Consider the following 15,175-nt stretch of genomic DNA (forward strand, 5'->3'; position numbering starts at 1 on the left):
GTTGTAAAGTCAGATTGAATGAGAAATCGCTTATAACATTTAATTTTTGAGTCAAAAGTCTGCAGTCACTTAAATCACACTGGTTATAGAAAATGTGCATTACTACATAGAGAAAAGTTGATTTAATATGATTTAATATGTTTGTTTCTCAGTGCTGATCTCTCATTTACTATAAATTCATGTCCTTTTCCTTTGTCCTCACTGGTCCAAAGTCCTATTTTTTGTTTCTCAGTTTGTATTCATTTTGTTCTCTGTTTCAGTGTATGAATTCATTACAGTGTACAGCCGTTTTTGTGACCCAGCCATGTTGAGAGCAAACTTTCTCATTTTACATCTAAACAGTACACTACAAGATGTTTCTGAAAACATTTGAGGAGATAAATAGGCATTACAGTAACAGAATATTGATTCATATTTGATCAGTGCTGCCTAGTTTGACCATTTCCCTCCAGTCTGTGAAATCTTACAGATGCCATTAGGAGAACCGGAGGATACCGCAGAACACAAAGACAATTTTGCTGAGAATCAACTCATCAGTTTTGATTAACAAGTATGCAAGTGGTTATTGTGCAAATTATAGACAATTGTACCGACTCTTTTGCACACATGTGCCAAAACATGCACAGTTTGCTTGAATGACAGAAATTGTAATCTGTTGTGATCAACAAACTAATTGTTCAGGGATTCGAGCCTGTTGTTTTGAAAAAAATTATTCTCATTCAAGAATTGAGCTAAAACGAATGAAAGAAAATATAATATAATTGTCAGTTTTAAAAACCTACGATAAAGCAGTGTAGTTACAGATTCATACACTAGGTGGTAGCATGACTTTATCCTCTGCACTATACAACAACAAAAGCTTTCCTTTCCAAACCTCAAAATATTCAGAAAAAATAATTAAAGTAAATTATGTCAAAAGATTTGTGAGTACAAATGTGCACGGTATCCAGCTGGAATAGTAATATAATAGTGGATTTACACAGAAAAAGGCAACAAATCTAAAGAAAATTCCACAACACAGCTGCCTCTAACATAGCAATTATTACATCTCTGACATGAGTGGCTGTTTTCTGTGTACCATTGAGTGCAGTGCAGATTTTGAACCCTAACTTTCCGTATCCTGACTGGCCAGATTATAGCACTGATCAGCAAAAGTCCTGCAGGCACGGCCATGGCCCCGGTTACCGTCACCATGACGACACGATAAAACCAAACACAGCCTAGGCAGCAGGCCTCTGTGCTGTTAGAAAGTAAAGAAAAGAAAATGAGAACAATGGTCATTATAATACGTTGAAATCTTTTTTTAACAAGGAAAACAAACATGAAACCACGATGGAAATAAGTCCTGGACTTTGACGTGTTATCCCTGACAATATCTCATACACTTGTTTTTTTTTACTGCTGTATTTGGCATTTTGTCTGATAAACTAAACTAAACTAAAAACTTTTGTTAAACTGTGACAAAAAAATAAAACAGCAAGGTTGTGGTCTTTGAGAAGTGAAGGGGTCGACTGTGTGTAATGAAGCCGCATGAATCTTTTCACATTTTAAAGTTAGAAAAATCCTTTATTTAGTGAATTTATTTTGTAGGGAAAAAAAACATACATATAGTCATAAGCTAAAGGATGATGAGGTGTTTTATGTGTCTTACTGACAGCAAACTGCATGAAAATACCAAAACCAATCATGTCTCTCAATACTTTCAGACTTCCCTATTCAGTCCGTGGCACTGAAGATGTAAATCTTTAAAAACAAGTCCCTTATACTTTGTTTAATTTCTTTTCAAGTCTAAGCAATCTCAGTTTAGCACTGTTTTTGCAGGGTTAGGGTTAGTGGGACTATTTTCAGCCGTGGATGAATACAAATGTGGTGCTGTAGTGAGTGTTTCAGGCAGCAGGACGGTGTACGTCTACGTTCATTGCAATGAAAGAATATGTCACCCGGTACAATGATGTGGCTCACTGAGGAGTTTATAACAGCTTTTGGATCGGTGGAGGTCAAAGGCACAAAGGAATAAACTATGTTATACTTGCTGGTAAGATCAATTCATTGTCGATTTTGTCTTTTCATGGGATTTGATGATCAGCTTTTCCTTTAAAGTAGTGGTTCCCAACCTGAGGGTCGGGACCCCCACATAGGGGTCGCGAACTGATCAAACAGGTAGGAAAGAAGGAAAAAACTAAATTCTGCTACTCAAAAAAATGTTTCAAACTTTTCTCCAATCTTTGTCTCTTTTCTGTGTAAAAGTGTACAGTTTTACTTCTTCAGGCCTCTACAAATTATTCAAATGAAACAGACAGACGCAGCGCCGCCTCTAGGCATAGACGGCATAGGTGAATGCTAGGGGTGCCATATGGGCGCTGCAAATGAGGGAAGATTTTTTTTTTTTATTTATTTATAACTTCTACTATTTTTTCTAATACTATTTTGATACTATTGTTTTGAAATAATACAAAAACACAACAACATTTTTTTTCTGGGTTGCCCGAAGCATCACCCTAAAAGCTAATAAATAGCTAACATTAACATCAGTTACTCCCAGCTTAAATTCATTAGGGAAAGTTGGAAGGACTATTCAGGTGTTTTAGGGAATAACCTACAATAGAATTTCGTGAAATACAGATTTTCTTTTAAGTGTGATCTACATAGCTAATAATCTCAAAGACATAAAGCTATGCAGTTTCTGTGTGAGTGTATGAACACAATGATTGGAGGTGGAATTGGCTGCTATGTGAAGGGGCACCAGCTAATATCTTGCCTAGAGTACCAAATTGGTCAAGGCCGGCTCTGGACAGACATGCAACCTGTGACGAGGGGTCACAAGGAGATATTGCTTCAAATTAAGGGGTCAGAAGCAAAAAAGTTTGGGAACTACTGTTTTAATAATGAACTGGTAGAAAAATATACATAGAAAACAGCTGTTGAGGATTCCCTTGTTATCTGGCCAGAGAGAGAAGCGAAAACAGATAGTGTTTTGTGGTTGATGTGTCGGTGGGAAATGCCCACGTCTTTTCTGGTAGCTTCCTCCAAACTTTCATTTTAATGGAGTATGAGTGAAAGGACTGCTAAAGGCAGAGTATAGTGTCCGTCACAGAGAGACTCACCTGCCTGGCCGTATGCTCTGGATGAGGAAGATCCCCACGCCACTAGCCACCTTGTCTATGAGGCTCATCGATCCATAAACAAAGGCTCCACTTTGCTGCCAAACAAGGCAGAGATCAGAGATTACTATAGTCGCTACAGCAAAGCACAAAGGAATGAAATCTATCTGAAAAGCCAACCCAATTCTTCACAGCCTTCTCTTCTGTGAATAAGACACACAATAGACTATCTTTGAGCATTTAGTCGCTATTTTCAGTCAGTGTGAGTGAAGACAGACAGACACGAGAAGAGATGACAGCAGTAAAATGTGCTGTGATACAAACACACCACTACAAACCCTTCCATTTTATTGCACAGTTTTCCCTAAGCATCTTGTAACAATTCTGTGATCCAGTGAACAAACTGACTGGTTTGATAATCTTAGTATTACAACACCCATGTATCATACTGTAGATCTTTAGTTAATGATTTTTGGTACACACTAGTAAACTACTGTGTCGTAACTGTCAACCCAGCCATGTTACTCAATTGTTTCCAACTGTTATGGCTGTATGTGTTTTCTGTGCTGCTGTCCCTTTTCCCTCTCCAGTAGCTCTGCCCAGGTGTGCTGCACTCCTCAACGAGGTGCCCAGGTGTGCTGCATTTGCTCAACGAGGTTGGGAAGGAAGTGCTTAAAAGCTCCTATGCCAACAGCAGAAGGGAGAGCCTTCTGGTGCGGGGACTGCTGGTTTTGCTGCCTCAGTTTAGGACTTGATATTTTGTCTTTTCCATATTTTCTTGTTAATAAATCCTATGGATTTGAGAGTTTTAAAGGTGTCTTCTGTGTTTGGTTTGGGTCAGTGTTAGAGTGTTGTTCAATATAACTTTTCTGTCAAATCACCAATGTATTTATCAAGCAACATTAGGCCTGTCAAAGTTAACGCATTAATGCAAATTCATTTTAATGCCACTAATTTCTTTAACAGATTGACAAAATCGTTCTTACGGAGGTTGTAGCGGGCTCAGTTTTAAAGCCAGAGTGAAGATACTGGTAACATATGAAACTAGAAAACTTAAAGAATCCATTGTACCCAACTCTGTCATACTAGCTTGTTGCAAAGGGGGTTAAATAACGCTCCAAACCTGCGCTAAATTTTGGCGAGGAAAAACTGGCATTGCTATTTTCAAAGGGGTCCCTTGACCTCTGACCTCAAGATATGTGAATGAAAATGGGTTCTATGGGTACCCACGAGTCTCCCACATGCCCACTTTATGATAATCACATGCAGTTTGGGGAAAGTTATTGTCAAGTCAGCACACTGACACACTGACAGCTGTTGTTGCCTGTTGGGCTTGAGTTTGCCATGTTATGATTCAAGCATATTTTAGCTGTACCTGTGAGGGTTTCTGGACAACATCGGTCATTATTTTATGTTGTTAATTGATTTCCGATAAATATATACATACATTTGCATAGAGCAAGCATATTTGCCCACTCCCATGTTGATAAGAGTATTAAATACTTGACAAATCTCCCTTTAAGGTACATTTTGAACAGATAAAAAAAGTGATTCATTTACGACTAAAATTTGAATTGATTGACAGGCCTAAGCAACAAACTTAAATTCATTACATAAGGGGCTGTTGTCTATATTTTGACAGGGTTAATAAAATGTACAGTATGTTATTAGGTAGAGACTCACAATGATGCCTATGAGCTTGCTGACTGGTTTCATGACAAGAGAGCAAACAAAGCCGCTGACACACATCACCAGAGGAATGATGGCAATGAAGTTCTGAGGAGAGAGGAAATTACAATTTCAATTGCAACGCAATCGTTTCACAAACATGATGAGTTACTCAAGCCACTGTATGAATACACACTCTTACCTTTGGTAGCATCAGTGAGTTGATGAGGTAAACTGAGATGTAGGTCTGAGATAAGTTCACTATTTGTCTGGTGAACATATACAGGAAAGCCATCTGGTACGAGATAGTAAGGACCAATTCAGTGTTTTAGCAAGTTTTAGCAAACAAATCAACAAATGATATGTTGAAATTTTGTTGACCATTTTCAAGGCATGCTATATAGTTCTGGATGTATTTATTTATTTTGGGTTCCACTAACTTTTTGTTGGTCAACAAAGCACAGAGAAGCTCTGATTACAACACACAAAAAGGGATAGTGACTTCATCCTCTGCTCAGGTAGACATTACTCCTCTATATCTTTACATAGACAATAGTTGTTTGCTGCTATATTAATGCTCTGAATATCGTATAGAGAACCTTTAACTTCAACTACAAACTACATTCAGAGTTATGAAGCCATTCGCTGTTAAAAAGGGAGGAGAAACTTTGTGAATCAGCAGAAAGTTACCCAGCACAGAATCACCTGGTAGTAGGAGGGCTCTTTTAGCCAATGCTTCCACTGAAACACAGGACGAGGCTGCGAGGAGGAAGATGTGATCGGCTGAGTCTCACCATTTGAGGCCGACACGTCCTCTTTTGTGCCAACGTGGAATATCAGGGAGAATACAGATCCAATTCCCAGCATAACGAGGGCCAGTGTCTACGGAAAAAGAAAGAGATGGTGTAAGAAATGTGATTTTGTATGTTATCTCTCTGGTACCTCTCTTCTTACCCTGAACAGAGGGATGTCCACCGGGCCCAGGTTGTCTGCGACGGAGGGGTCCACAATGTCATCAGACTGGAAGTGAAAGAGCAGCCAGGCCACAGCGTACAAGGTGATATTGGCCACGTTAGTGCAGGCATACCTATAAGGAAGGATATGACTAAAACAATCAAACAGTAACTTGCAGGGTTCCTACACATACTTTTACAGACTCAAAGTTCGAGACTTCTCAGTAGATTTTTCAGCCCATATTTGACTTTGTGACTTGGGGTGTAAAGGATGTTGTGACTACAGTGCTTCAGCGCCTCCCCCATGGTTGAGATGTCTGACGATTTTACACAAAGTTTGCATCCAGCTGTCTGCATTTACCCACTGGAAACAGAAATGATTTCCATGTTCACTTTTCTTTTTTCCATACTTATCCAGACCAAGAAATTACTAAAATCAAATTCCATACTTTTCTATACTGCATAGAAACCCTGAACTTGGTTGTTACAGCTTTGAAGGAATGATAACAAAAGACACAGAGACATCTTGTCCTTGCTTCAGTATCTCTGGACAACATGATGAAATGACAGTTACTTCATTTTCATGAGGAACTTGGCTGCTATTTTGGCCTCATTGTTTCACCTCCACTGGCATAATAATGGCCAGTGACATGAATCTGAATGTTCAACTATCTGAGCACAGACAGCTTCCTCAGCTCTACTCTTATAGTTTGGGCGGAGCATTAGAGGAAGTAGTGATGACTTTTTAAAGATGGGAATGAGGAGAGGGCTGCACAGAGGAAATAGGAGAGACGAGGGAGGAGGCTGGATGGATGAATAGAAGAACAACAATGAAAGAACTGAACCCGTCATTCACGTTTTCAGATTCAGAAAACCAAGTCCAATATTCCAGCCTGAGAGCTATAGACACATGTTGACAAAGGGTAATTTCACTGACTATTAACCATGCCAGATTATTACATTACCATTTACTCCGGATGCTTTTGCTCCTCAGTGCCTGATTTTAATAAAATCATTGATTAATCACCAGGAAGTGTTTTCTTATGAATATAATAAGCCGAATAGAAAGTGGAAATATGTGACTGTATGTTCCACAACAGTGAAATTCAGCATCAGAGATTCCTCGTAGGAGAAACTTGAGCTGTCAGAATTCAGAAAAGACATTTTTAACATTGTAAGGTATTTATAGAAGCACAGAAAACACTCTGAGTTAGAGACCGACATTAAAGGAATATTTCACTTGAAAATACAATAAAAAAAATATCCTTTTCTTTAATCAAATTGTGCAAATCATTGATGATTTCATGACAAATCCAAAAGCTGTAAATAATGGAAAACTGCTTGGGCACTGACTGCCCCAAATATGATCAGAGCTGAAACAATCGATTAGTTGATCGACAGAAAATTAATCGGCAACTATTTTGATAATAGATGAATAATATGATATCACAGAGAGTAGTATTTGGGTGAAATAAACCTTTAAAACTATAAGTGCTTGGACAGAAATAGTATTTTCACTGAATGAACCTTTAAAATCTATAAGTTGTTACACAGAAAGTGGTATTTGGGTGAAAAGTAGCAGTAGTAGTTGTAGTAATAGAAGTAGTAGTAGCAGAAGGAGCAGGAGCAGTAGTAGTAGTAGTAAGAGTATTAGTAGTAGTTGAGGCAGTAGGAACAACAGCAGGAGCAGTAGTAATAGTAGCAGTAGTGGTAGCAGTAACATCACTGGTAGTAGTAGTAGCAGTAGTAGTAATAGTAGTAGCGGAAGTAGTAGTAGTAGTAGTAGTAGGAAAGCAGTAGCAGCAGTAGTAGTAGTAATCGTAGTATTAGTAGTAGTAGCAGTACTAGCAGAAGGAGCAGCAGCTGTAGTAGTAGTAGTAGAATCAGTAGGAACAGAAGCAGTAGTAGTAGTATTAGTAGTAGTAGTAGTAGCAGTAGCAGCAGCAACAGTATTAGTAATAGTTGTAGTAGTAGTAGCAGCTAAAACTTTTAAAACTGTAAGTCGTTAAAGAAAATATAGTAGATAGAGTTAATCTATAGAGATTTTATTTTGAAAAAAAAACTTGTGTTGAGTTCCCTGTTAAGGTACAGTTGCCTTCTGTGTCTGTGTGTGTGTGTGTGTGTGTGTGTGTGTTAGTCAGCCTGCTCTGATTTTTCAGACATTTTTCAGACATTTTTTTCCAACATTTTTTAAAAAATGTTTTAAGACATTTTTCAGACTTTTTTTTACGGTCATTTTTTCAGACTTTTTTTCCCCAAAATTTTTCAAACTTTTTTTTTCAGACATTTTTTAGACTTTTTTTTGGGACATTTTTTCAGACTTCTTTTTCCAACATTTTTCAAACTTTTTTTTTTTTTTTACCTTTTTCAGATATTGTTTAGCCTTTTTTTCCAAAATTTTCCCCAAAAAAATGTTTCCAACATTTTTCAATCTTTTTTTCCAGACTTTTTTGAAGACTTTTTTTTCACGGTCATTTTTTCAGTCTTTTTTTCCAACATTTTACAAACTTTTTTTTCAGACATTTTTTCAGATCTTTTTCAGAAATCTTTTCAGACTTTTCTTGGGACATTTTTCAGACTTCTTTTTTTTTTTTTTTTTACTTTTTTCAGACATTGTTTAGACTTTTTTCCAACTTTTTTTCTCCAACATTTTTAAAAAAAAATTTTTCAGACTTTTTTTTTTTTTTACCTTTTTCAGACATTGTTTAGACTTTTTTTCTGACATTTTTCCCACTTTTTTTTAAGACATTTTTTTCCAACTTTTTTTCCAACTTTTTTCAGGCATTTTCAACTTTTTTTACGTTCATTTTGTCAGACTTTTGTTTTCCAACATTTTTCAAACTTTTTTTCCAGACATTTTTCAGACTTTTTTTTGTTGTTTTTACATTTTTTAAACTTTATTTTTCAAACTTTTTTTCCAGATTTTTTTTCCAACATTTTTCCAACTTTTTTTTCCAGTCTTTTTTTCCAGCATTTTTCAAACTTTATTTTTCAAACTTTTTTTCCAGATTTTTTTTTCCAACATTTTTCCAACTTTTTTTTTCAGAGTCTTTTTTTCCAACCTTATTCTGACTTTTTTTCCAGACATTTTTAAGACCTTTTTGTTTTTGTTGTTTTTACCCTTTTCAGACATTTTTCCAACTTTTTTTCTGACTTTTTTTCCAGACATTTTCAGACTTTTTTTTTTTGTTGTTTTTACCCTTTTCAGACATTGCTTAGCCTTTTTTCCGAAATTTTTCCAACTTTTTTTTAAGACATTTTTCCAACATTTTTTCAGACATTTTCAGACTTTTTTTTAACGGTCATTTTTTCAGACTTTTGTTTTCCAAAAAAAAACAGATCAAACTATTTTTCATTTACAGTACAAAGCTGTAAATTTCAACGACAGTATATTAATGTTAATTTTACAGTAACATAAAGGCAACCCTGCTGCTAGTTCTTTACTGTTATTTTACATTCTTAACAGTGTATGATTTGAGCATATATTTTACGCTGTTTGCAGTACCTGTGAGGGTTTCTAGACATTATTTGTGGGAATGCGGATTCAGTATCCCAGTATTAGCTTCTTCAGCCAATGCAGTTCAGCTTCCAACTCTGCCAGTTGTACATTTCATCTTCTAGGGTTTTCAGCAGTGCAGTGCAATGCATTTACGCTTTAACATTTTTAGGCAAGTCATTTCACATTTCTGCATTTTCAGCAATGCTTTGCAATAACTTTCAGCTGTCAGCATTCCCACGCATTTTCAGCAGGAAATACATTTTCTAGTTTATGTTAATTGATTTCCAATAATAAATATATACATACATTTACATAAAGCAGCATATTTGCCCATTTCTATGTTGATAAGAGTATTAAATACTTGACAAATCTCCCTTTAAGGTACATTTTGAACAGATAAAAAATGTGCTATTAATCAGGATTAAATATTTGAATCTCTACTGACAGCCCCAATATACCTACACATACACAGGCCTATACATTGTCAGCTGTAGAAAAGGAGAAGACTATAGGGGTTACTTCAGGTACACTTGCACAGAGCCAAGATAATTAGCATTTATTAGTTTAGAGCATATGAGAGAGCCAGGGCTCAGGGCCTGAAGTAAGGTTCAGGTTACTTTATCCTAAATTTGGTTTGCAATAACAAATATACACTTATACTTTTACTTGAGTAAAGTTTTGAATACAGGACTTAATCTTCACTGCAGTGAGCATTGCTACTTTTATTCAGTAAAAGATTAGAATACTTCTTCCATCACTAAGTAGACCTACTACTATTTTACTGGAAATCCTTGTGTATGCCTAATTGGTTAGTCAGGTACTCACCCATCAGGTGCCATGTCTTTCTCTTGCCGTAGCTGCAGCTTGTTCTGTCGGATTCATACCCGACCAGCAGCGTGAAGACTCCGTCCTCTATCTGACCCATCAGCAGAATCACACCTGCATAGCTGCTCTTTAAACCGAGCACTTTGTGCAGGTAGACCAGCATGTAGGTGAACCACATGGAGGCGCAAAGGTCGTTGAGGAAGTGTCCCACTGAGAAACAGAAGCGTCTGCAGACTGACAGAGAGCGACCACCAGCAGCAGCAGCAGCAGGAACAAACTGCTCCATCATTGATATTTCACTTCCTGTGATAAAACTTCCTTTATTCACAATTAGAGATCTGTCGTTGTCATATTTACAAATACATAATGCAAATAGTTACACTAACAGACGTTGAGCAAAAAAAACACAGTTCAACCTTGGTCTGAGCATCTCCAACAAAAAAAAACGAAAAAAAACTTAATTATCAAATCATATAATAAAACGCAATAAAATGGATTATGCCAAAGCTGGGTCCCCACGCTGGTCAGTGGAATAATTTAATGCGCCAACAAAAGCTTTTGTGAGCCATCAGCAGCACTTCTGTTACTGCACAGCCATATCCTCGTGAGCATCTGGACTGGTTTGTCTTTAAAGTTATTATACAGCTCTGCAATGTACACGCCTCCGGTGTAAATTAGTCAATAACCAAGCCCTTGGTTATATGAGTGGCTTCGTTACAATATGATTCCTCTTTTCTGTTGTTCACATAGTGATTCAAGCACTTTATAGTCCTCTAAGTCATTCTCATACAAACACACATTCATCTCTCCTTCATAACTTCAAATCATCTGGGTTTGTAATGTAGACAGGTAAAAAGCTGAAGCTGAGTGCAAGCAAAAATGTCAGATGAGAAAAGCTTTCATGTATTGCTTTCCATTGCAGTTGTGTTTGGGTGAATCATGTTGAAATTGACATTTAGCACCTCAACTGGCCTCTGATGTCAAAGTATTTGTTTTCTCTCCATCAGGATGGATTTGTAATATTGCCCTTTTGTACAAGTTTCAAGTGGAAAACAAACCTAAATGTCACTTTCATGACACATGATACAGTATATATGGTGGTCATCCTTCTCATCACACAGCGGTGACATCACTGGTCAGTCAGTGTAATCTTAAAATCCAAAGTTAAACTTTAAAGGTCTTATTGATAACATTTTTATGTAGACGAATATTTAAAAAAAAAAAATTATACATCCACAGAGCCTTTAGAAAGGTGCCGAATAAAAGTAGCCTATGTCATTTCTTGAAAAAAAAAAATTTAAATACGTTTTTTTTGTGAATTAATCATTTTAAAAATTATGGCGGATCCAAAATTAATGTTTTGTTTATCTTCTTCTAACAAGGCTTGTGAGCCAATAGTAAAGGGACGCTGATATCACGTGGTGTCTCTGGGTCTTCAGTTAGTCTGGAAAAAACAGATAAATGTATGAGATTGACGGTAAGTGCCTGGCAACGACTTGTTGTGAAGTGAATGCGACATCTAATGGCTGAATGTTATCAATAGCACCTTTAATAAACCATAATAATGAGGCTCAAGTGGTGTTTTTAAAGGGACACTCCACTGATTTTACACACGGAGTTCAGTTATTCAGCTCTGCGGGAAGCTAAAGTCTGAGAAAAAATAACCCTGATGATGTCATCAGGGTCGTCTCCTTCTGGGCTTGACACAGTTTTCTCACAGAAGGCCTGCGTTACAAACTGGGCCTGTGGGGGTTTAAAGGAGGGGGCAGGAAATATCTAATGAAAGACACTAACCAGTTGCATTATGGGAAATGTAGGATCCAGAGTTTTGGGAATTTAACCAATACATCAAACCGGCACATACGGGTACTTCGCAAGAAGTCAAGGCTGCCATAAAGCCCCTCTATTATAACTTTTTTTAGGACATGGCAGGGGAACAAATCAGAGATCAGCGTTTTTGGATGTATTGTTGGTGCAAACAACTTCACAGAAACTCTTGGGCACAGTGTTATTACTATTACCGGTTTGTTTAAAGTAGAAGTTTTGAGACTTTTGTTTATTCTGTTGCCGTCTATGACGGACACAGGATTGCTTTTCCCAAAAGGGGGCGTGGTCATGCGAGCCTGCTCTGGATGACGTATTGCCAGTTTGATGTATACTAGTCAGGATATCTTGGCTCCTGCTGCGTCGATCTAGACCACTTCTCTCGTGAGTCACCCAACTTTATGCAAGTGCAGTATTAAAATCGCTGGAGTAGTCCTTTAAATAAAAGAAGGCCATAAAAGTTGTAATCTCTGATGAGCTACAAACTTTGGGGGAGATTTAAAACGATCCTGAACGCAGACAGAGCACCGAGCCAGACAAACACCTCATCTTGGCCAGGAGACAAAGAACACACATGAAAGAAATGACCGAAGAGATGCAGGAAACTAGAGCTGCAACGATTATAGTCGATCAAAAGAAAATTAATCAGCAACTATTCTGTTAATCCATTCATAATTTTTAGGCAAAAATGCCAAACATTTGATGGTTCCAGGATTTCAAATGTGAGAACTTTTCATGGTCTTACAGTATAGTAAATTTAATATTTTAGTGTTTTGGACTGTGAGTCGGACAACACAATACATCTGATGATGTGGGGCCAATTGGTGCCTTCAAATGAGATCGTGTTTACTGAGTCCATATGAACGCTCCTCTCTTGTGGTATTCAGGACCTGGTAAGTGGAAAGTTTCTGAAAGCTCCGAGTACACGAGTTGTGACGTGTTTTTTGACGCTGTCAGAAATGGCGGAGGCCATGGAAGTAAATTTTTCGGTACATAATAAGTGAATATATTGTCATTTTAGTCGTATATTGTGTTTCTTCATAATTTTATCTGAGGAAAATGTTGATATTCCCAACTGCCTCATCTTGTCATTATGTCATTGCATTTACTGCATTATGTTACCCACTTGCTAAATTGTTAGCCTCTGTGGCTTCTAGACGCCGCCAGTAACGTTGATATTGTCGTTGTAGCAGCAGTGTTCTCACAACTTAACCACTTGAACGCCAAACATATATCGTGTACACGACTTCCCATGTTGTAAACACGAGCTCACGAGTTTCATTTGAAGGCAGGAAATATACAGTTATAATACAGATTTCTGATGTTTTATAGTCCAAATGATCAATCAAGAAAATAGTCAGCAGATTAATTGATAATGAAAATAATCATTAGTTGCAGCCCTACATAAAACTACAGTTGTTAGCAGCAGCAAGGAACTCAAAAAAAGGGCAATTGTTCTTTTCTCAGTTCGGTATACTTTGACTTTTTGGAAGATTCCTTGGTTTTCAGCAGACATGACGTACCTCATAAACAAGTAAACCTCAGTGAGCTGCATGTCTGTCTGTGACCTCCTGACTAAATGAAACAATGGTTCAAACAGATTTGGGTTGTTGTCTGTTAGACCTCTTACACACACACACACACACACACACAAACACACACACACAGACACACACAGTCCTGATCTCTCTCCAGAGCATACACCACTGTACAGATGTGCCGATTGTCACAGCAGATGAATGGAAGGGATGTATACTGCTTATATGTGAAAGCAAGTGATGTGCATACAGTCATTAAACACATTCACTTACAAAAACCTCCACATTCGCAAACGCGCACACACACAAACAAACACACACACACACGCACAAACACAAACACACACAGACAGAGTAATCCAGTGAGTATTTGGGACAGATTAGATAAAATGTCATTTCGGGACACTCACTTGAGCTTTAAACATTTTACTTAGAAAGGCACAAACTATGATTTCCTGGTAAATTATTTTTGATGTAAGAAATAAAAATCGAAAGACAAAATCTTTTTTTTCTTCTTCATGTAAATCGACAACATTTTTCGGCCATAACTCAGATATAAGCGTTGTGAAGGACTCTTCCTAGATCAGTCTTTATTAAGTTGTTTTCTTAATTGTTAATTTCAAACCTAAAGTTTTCCACTGTAATTGTTTTGTTTTTTTCCAAAAGTGCAATAATAATAAGAGAGCTTAATATCTGTTTCTCTCAATCTTCCACAGTACCTGAGGCCAGTGACTGCGCTACAAAGTCCACGTTGACAGACAAAAAGAAAACCAGAGTGAGGAAAAGAATTGAACTCCAGAACACTACAACATAAAAATAAGTTTTCAATGCAGGGCTTTGATTTCGAAAACTGAGGATTCAATTACAAAAAAAGAAAGAAAAAAAACAAACATAAAAATCCTCCAAATTCTGTTTTATAGATGAAATGCTTCCTGTGTAGCTCAGATTTAACATCAGCATAGTTCACCTTTTCCTCTTTACCTTGATCCCAAAACACACACCAAAGGAAGAAAAGAAGAAGAGAAAAAAAAAAAACAATTTCCTAAGGAGCAGATTTCTTTCACTTGAACCACTCGAATGGTTCCCCCTGATCAACAGCTGACTGTTGGAACAACACGCCTTCGTATGGAATCTAGAATACACAACTGTTTCAAACAGTATCTTTTTTCATATTCACGCCACGGTATTCGAGTTTCATTGTTACAGCTTTTTTACTTTTTCTCAAGCCCCCCCGTTGTAATGCATGTACGTTTATTTTTCGTCGATTAAAGGAATCAAGAGTCTGTTGTGGAGTCAGTAGGACTGCAACTTTCCTTTAACTCGCCAGTGGCCGGGGAGCGCTGAGAACGAGAGAGAGAGCGTGAGGGGGGGAGGAGGTACAGTGACAGTGGGAATAAGGTGAGAGGGGTAGAGAGGTGAGGGGGAAGCTGGGAAGAGATAAGGGACGGGGACGGGGGGACGGGGACGTGGGGGGGGGTCTGTGTAGTTGCTTCCATTTAAAACTTGACAGTGACCACAATGTTTCAAGTTCTCTCCGTTCTCTTCTTTCACTTGTGCCTCTGGAGGGCTTTCCTCTTTCTCCTTTTGAAGAAACAACAGCACCTGCAGGGAAACAAAAGAACGCTTCACTTAAAGAAAAAATACATTTAGAGACATCTATTATACAAATGAGATATTGGTATATGAATACAACACACTGCTAGTTAGGGTTGGTTTTTAATAGCTGGTTCAGTTCTGGATCTGGTTTCCAGATTCACTCAACTCTGA

The 15,175-nt window shown here is 37.5% G+C and overlaps 2 protein-coding genes across 7 annotated transcripts in view; both read right to left on the bottom strand.

Annotated features, from left to right (window-relative positions):
- Nucleotides 1-649: 649 nt before the first annotated feature.
- On the bottom strand, nucleotides 650-12,814 carry mfsd12b (major facilitator superfamily domain containing 12b). Its single transcript, XM_037770184.1, has 9 exons — nucleotides 10,004-12,814; nucleotides 6,806-6,863; nucleotides 5,724-5,906; nucleotides 5,475-5,651; nucleotides 4,972-5,064; nucleotides 4,785-4,877; nucleotides 3,750-3,892; nucleotides 3,105-3,287; nucleotides 650-1,240 (listed from the first exon to the last, which is right to left on the bottom strand). Exons 1-9 carry the CDS (start codon nucleotides 10,333-10,335, stop codon nucleotides 976-978), a joined length of 1,527 nt encoding a protein of 508 aa, XP_037626112.1. The 5' UTR covers nucleotides 10,336-12,814; the 3' UTR covers nucleotides 650-975.
- A 1,004-nt stretch (nucleotides 12,815-13,818) lies between these two features.
- Nucleotides 13,819-15,175, bottom strand: part of csnk1g2b (casein kinase 1, gamma 2b) — a 40,554-nt gene continuing 39,197 nt past the window's right edge. For all 6 annotated transcript variants that reach the window (XM_037769561.1, XM_037769557.1, XM_037769564.1 and 3 more), the window contains one exon: nucleotides 13,819-15,010. In XM_037769561.1, coding sequence (XP_037625489.1) covers nucleotides 14,956-15,010 — 55 coding nt within the window. In that variant the 3' untranslated portion in view covers nucleotides 13,819-14,955. The remainder of the gene's footprint in view (nucleotides 15,011-15,175) is intronic.

The sequence above is a fragment of the Sebastes umbrosus genome, chromosome 5 (assembly GCF_015220745.1).
Source record: "Sebastes umbrosus isolate fSebUmb1 chromosome 5, fSebUmb1.pri, whole genome shotgun sequence".
Lineage (NCBI taxonomy): Eukaryota > Metazoa > Chordata > Actinopteri > Perciformes > Sebastidae > Sebastes > Sebastes umbrosus.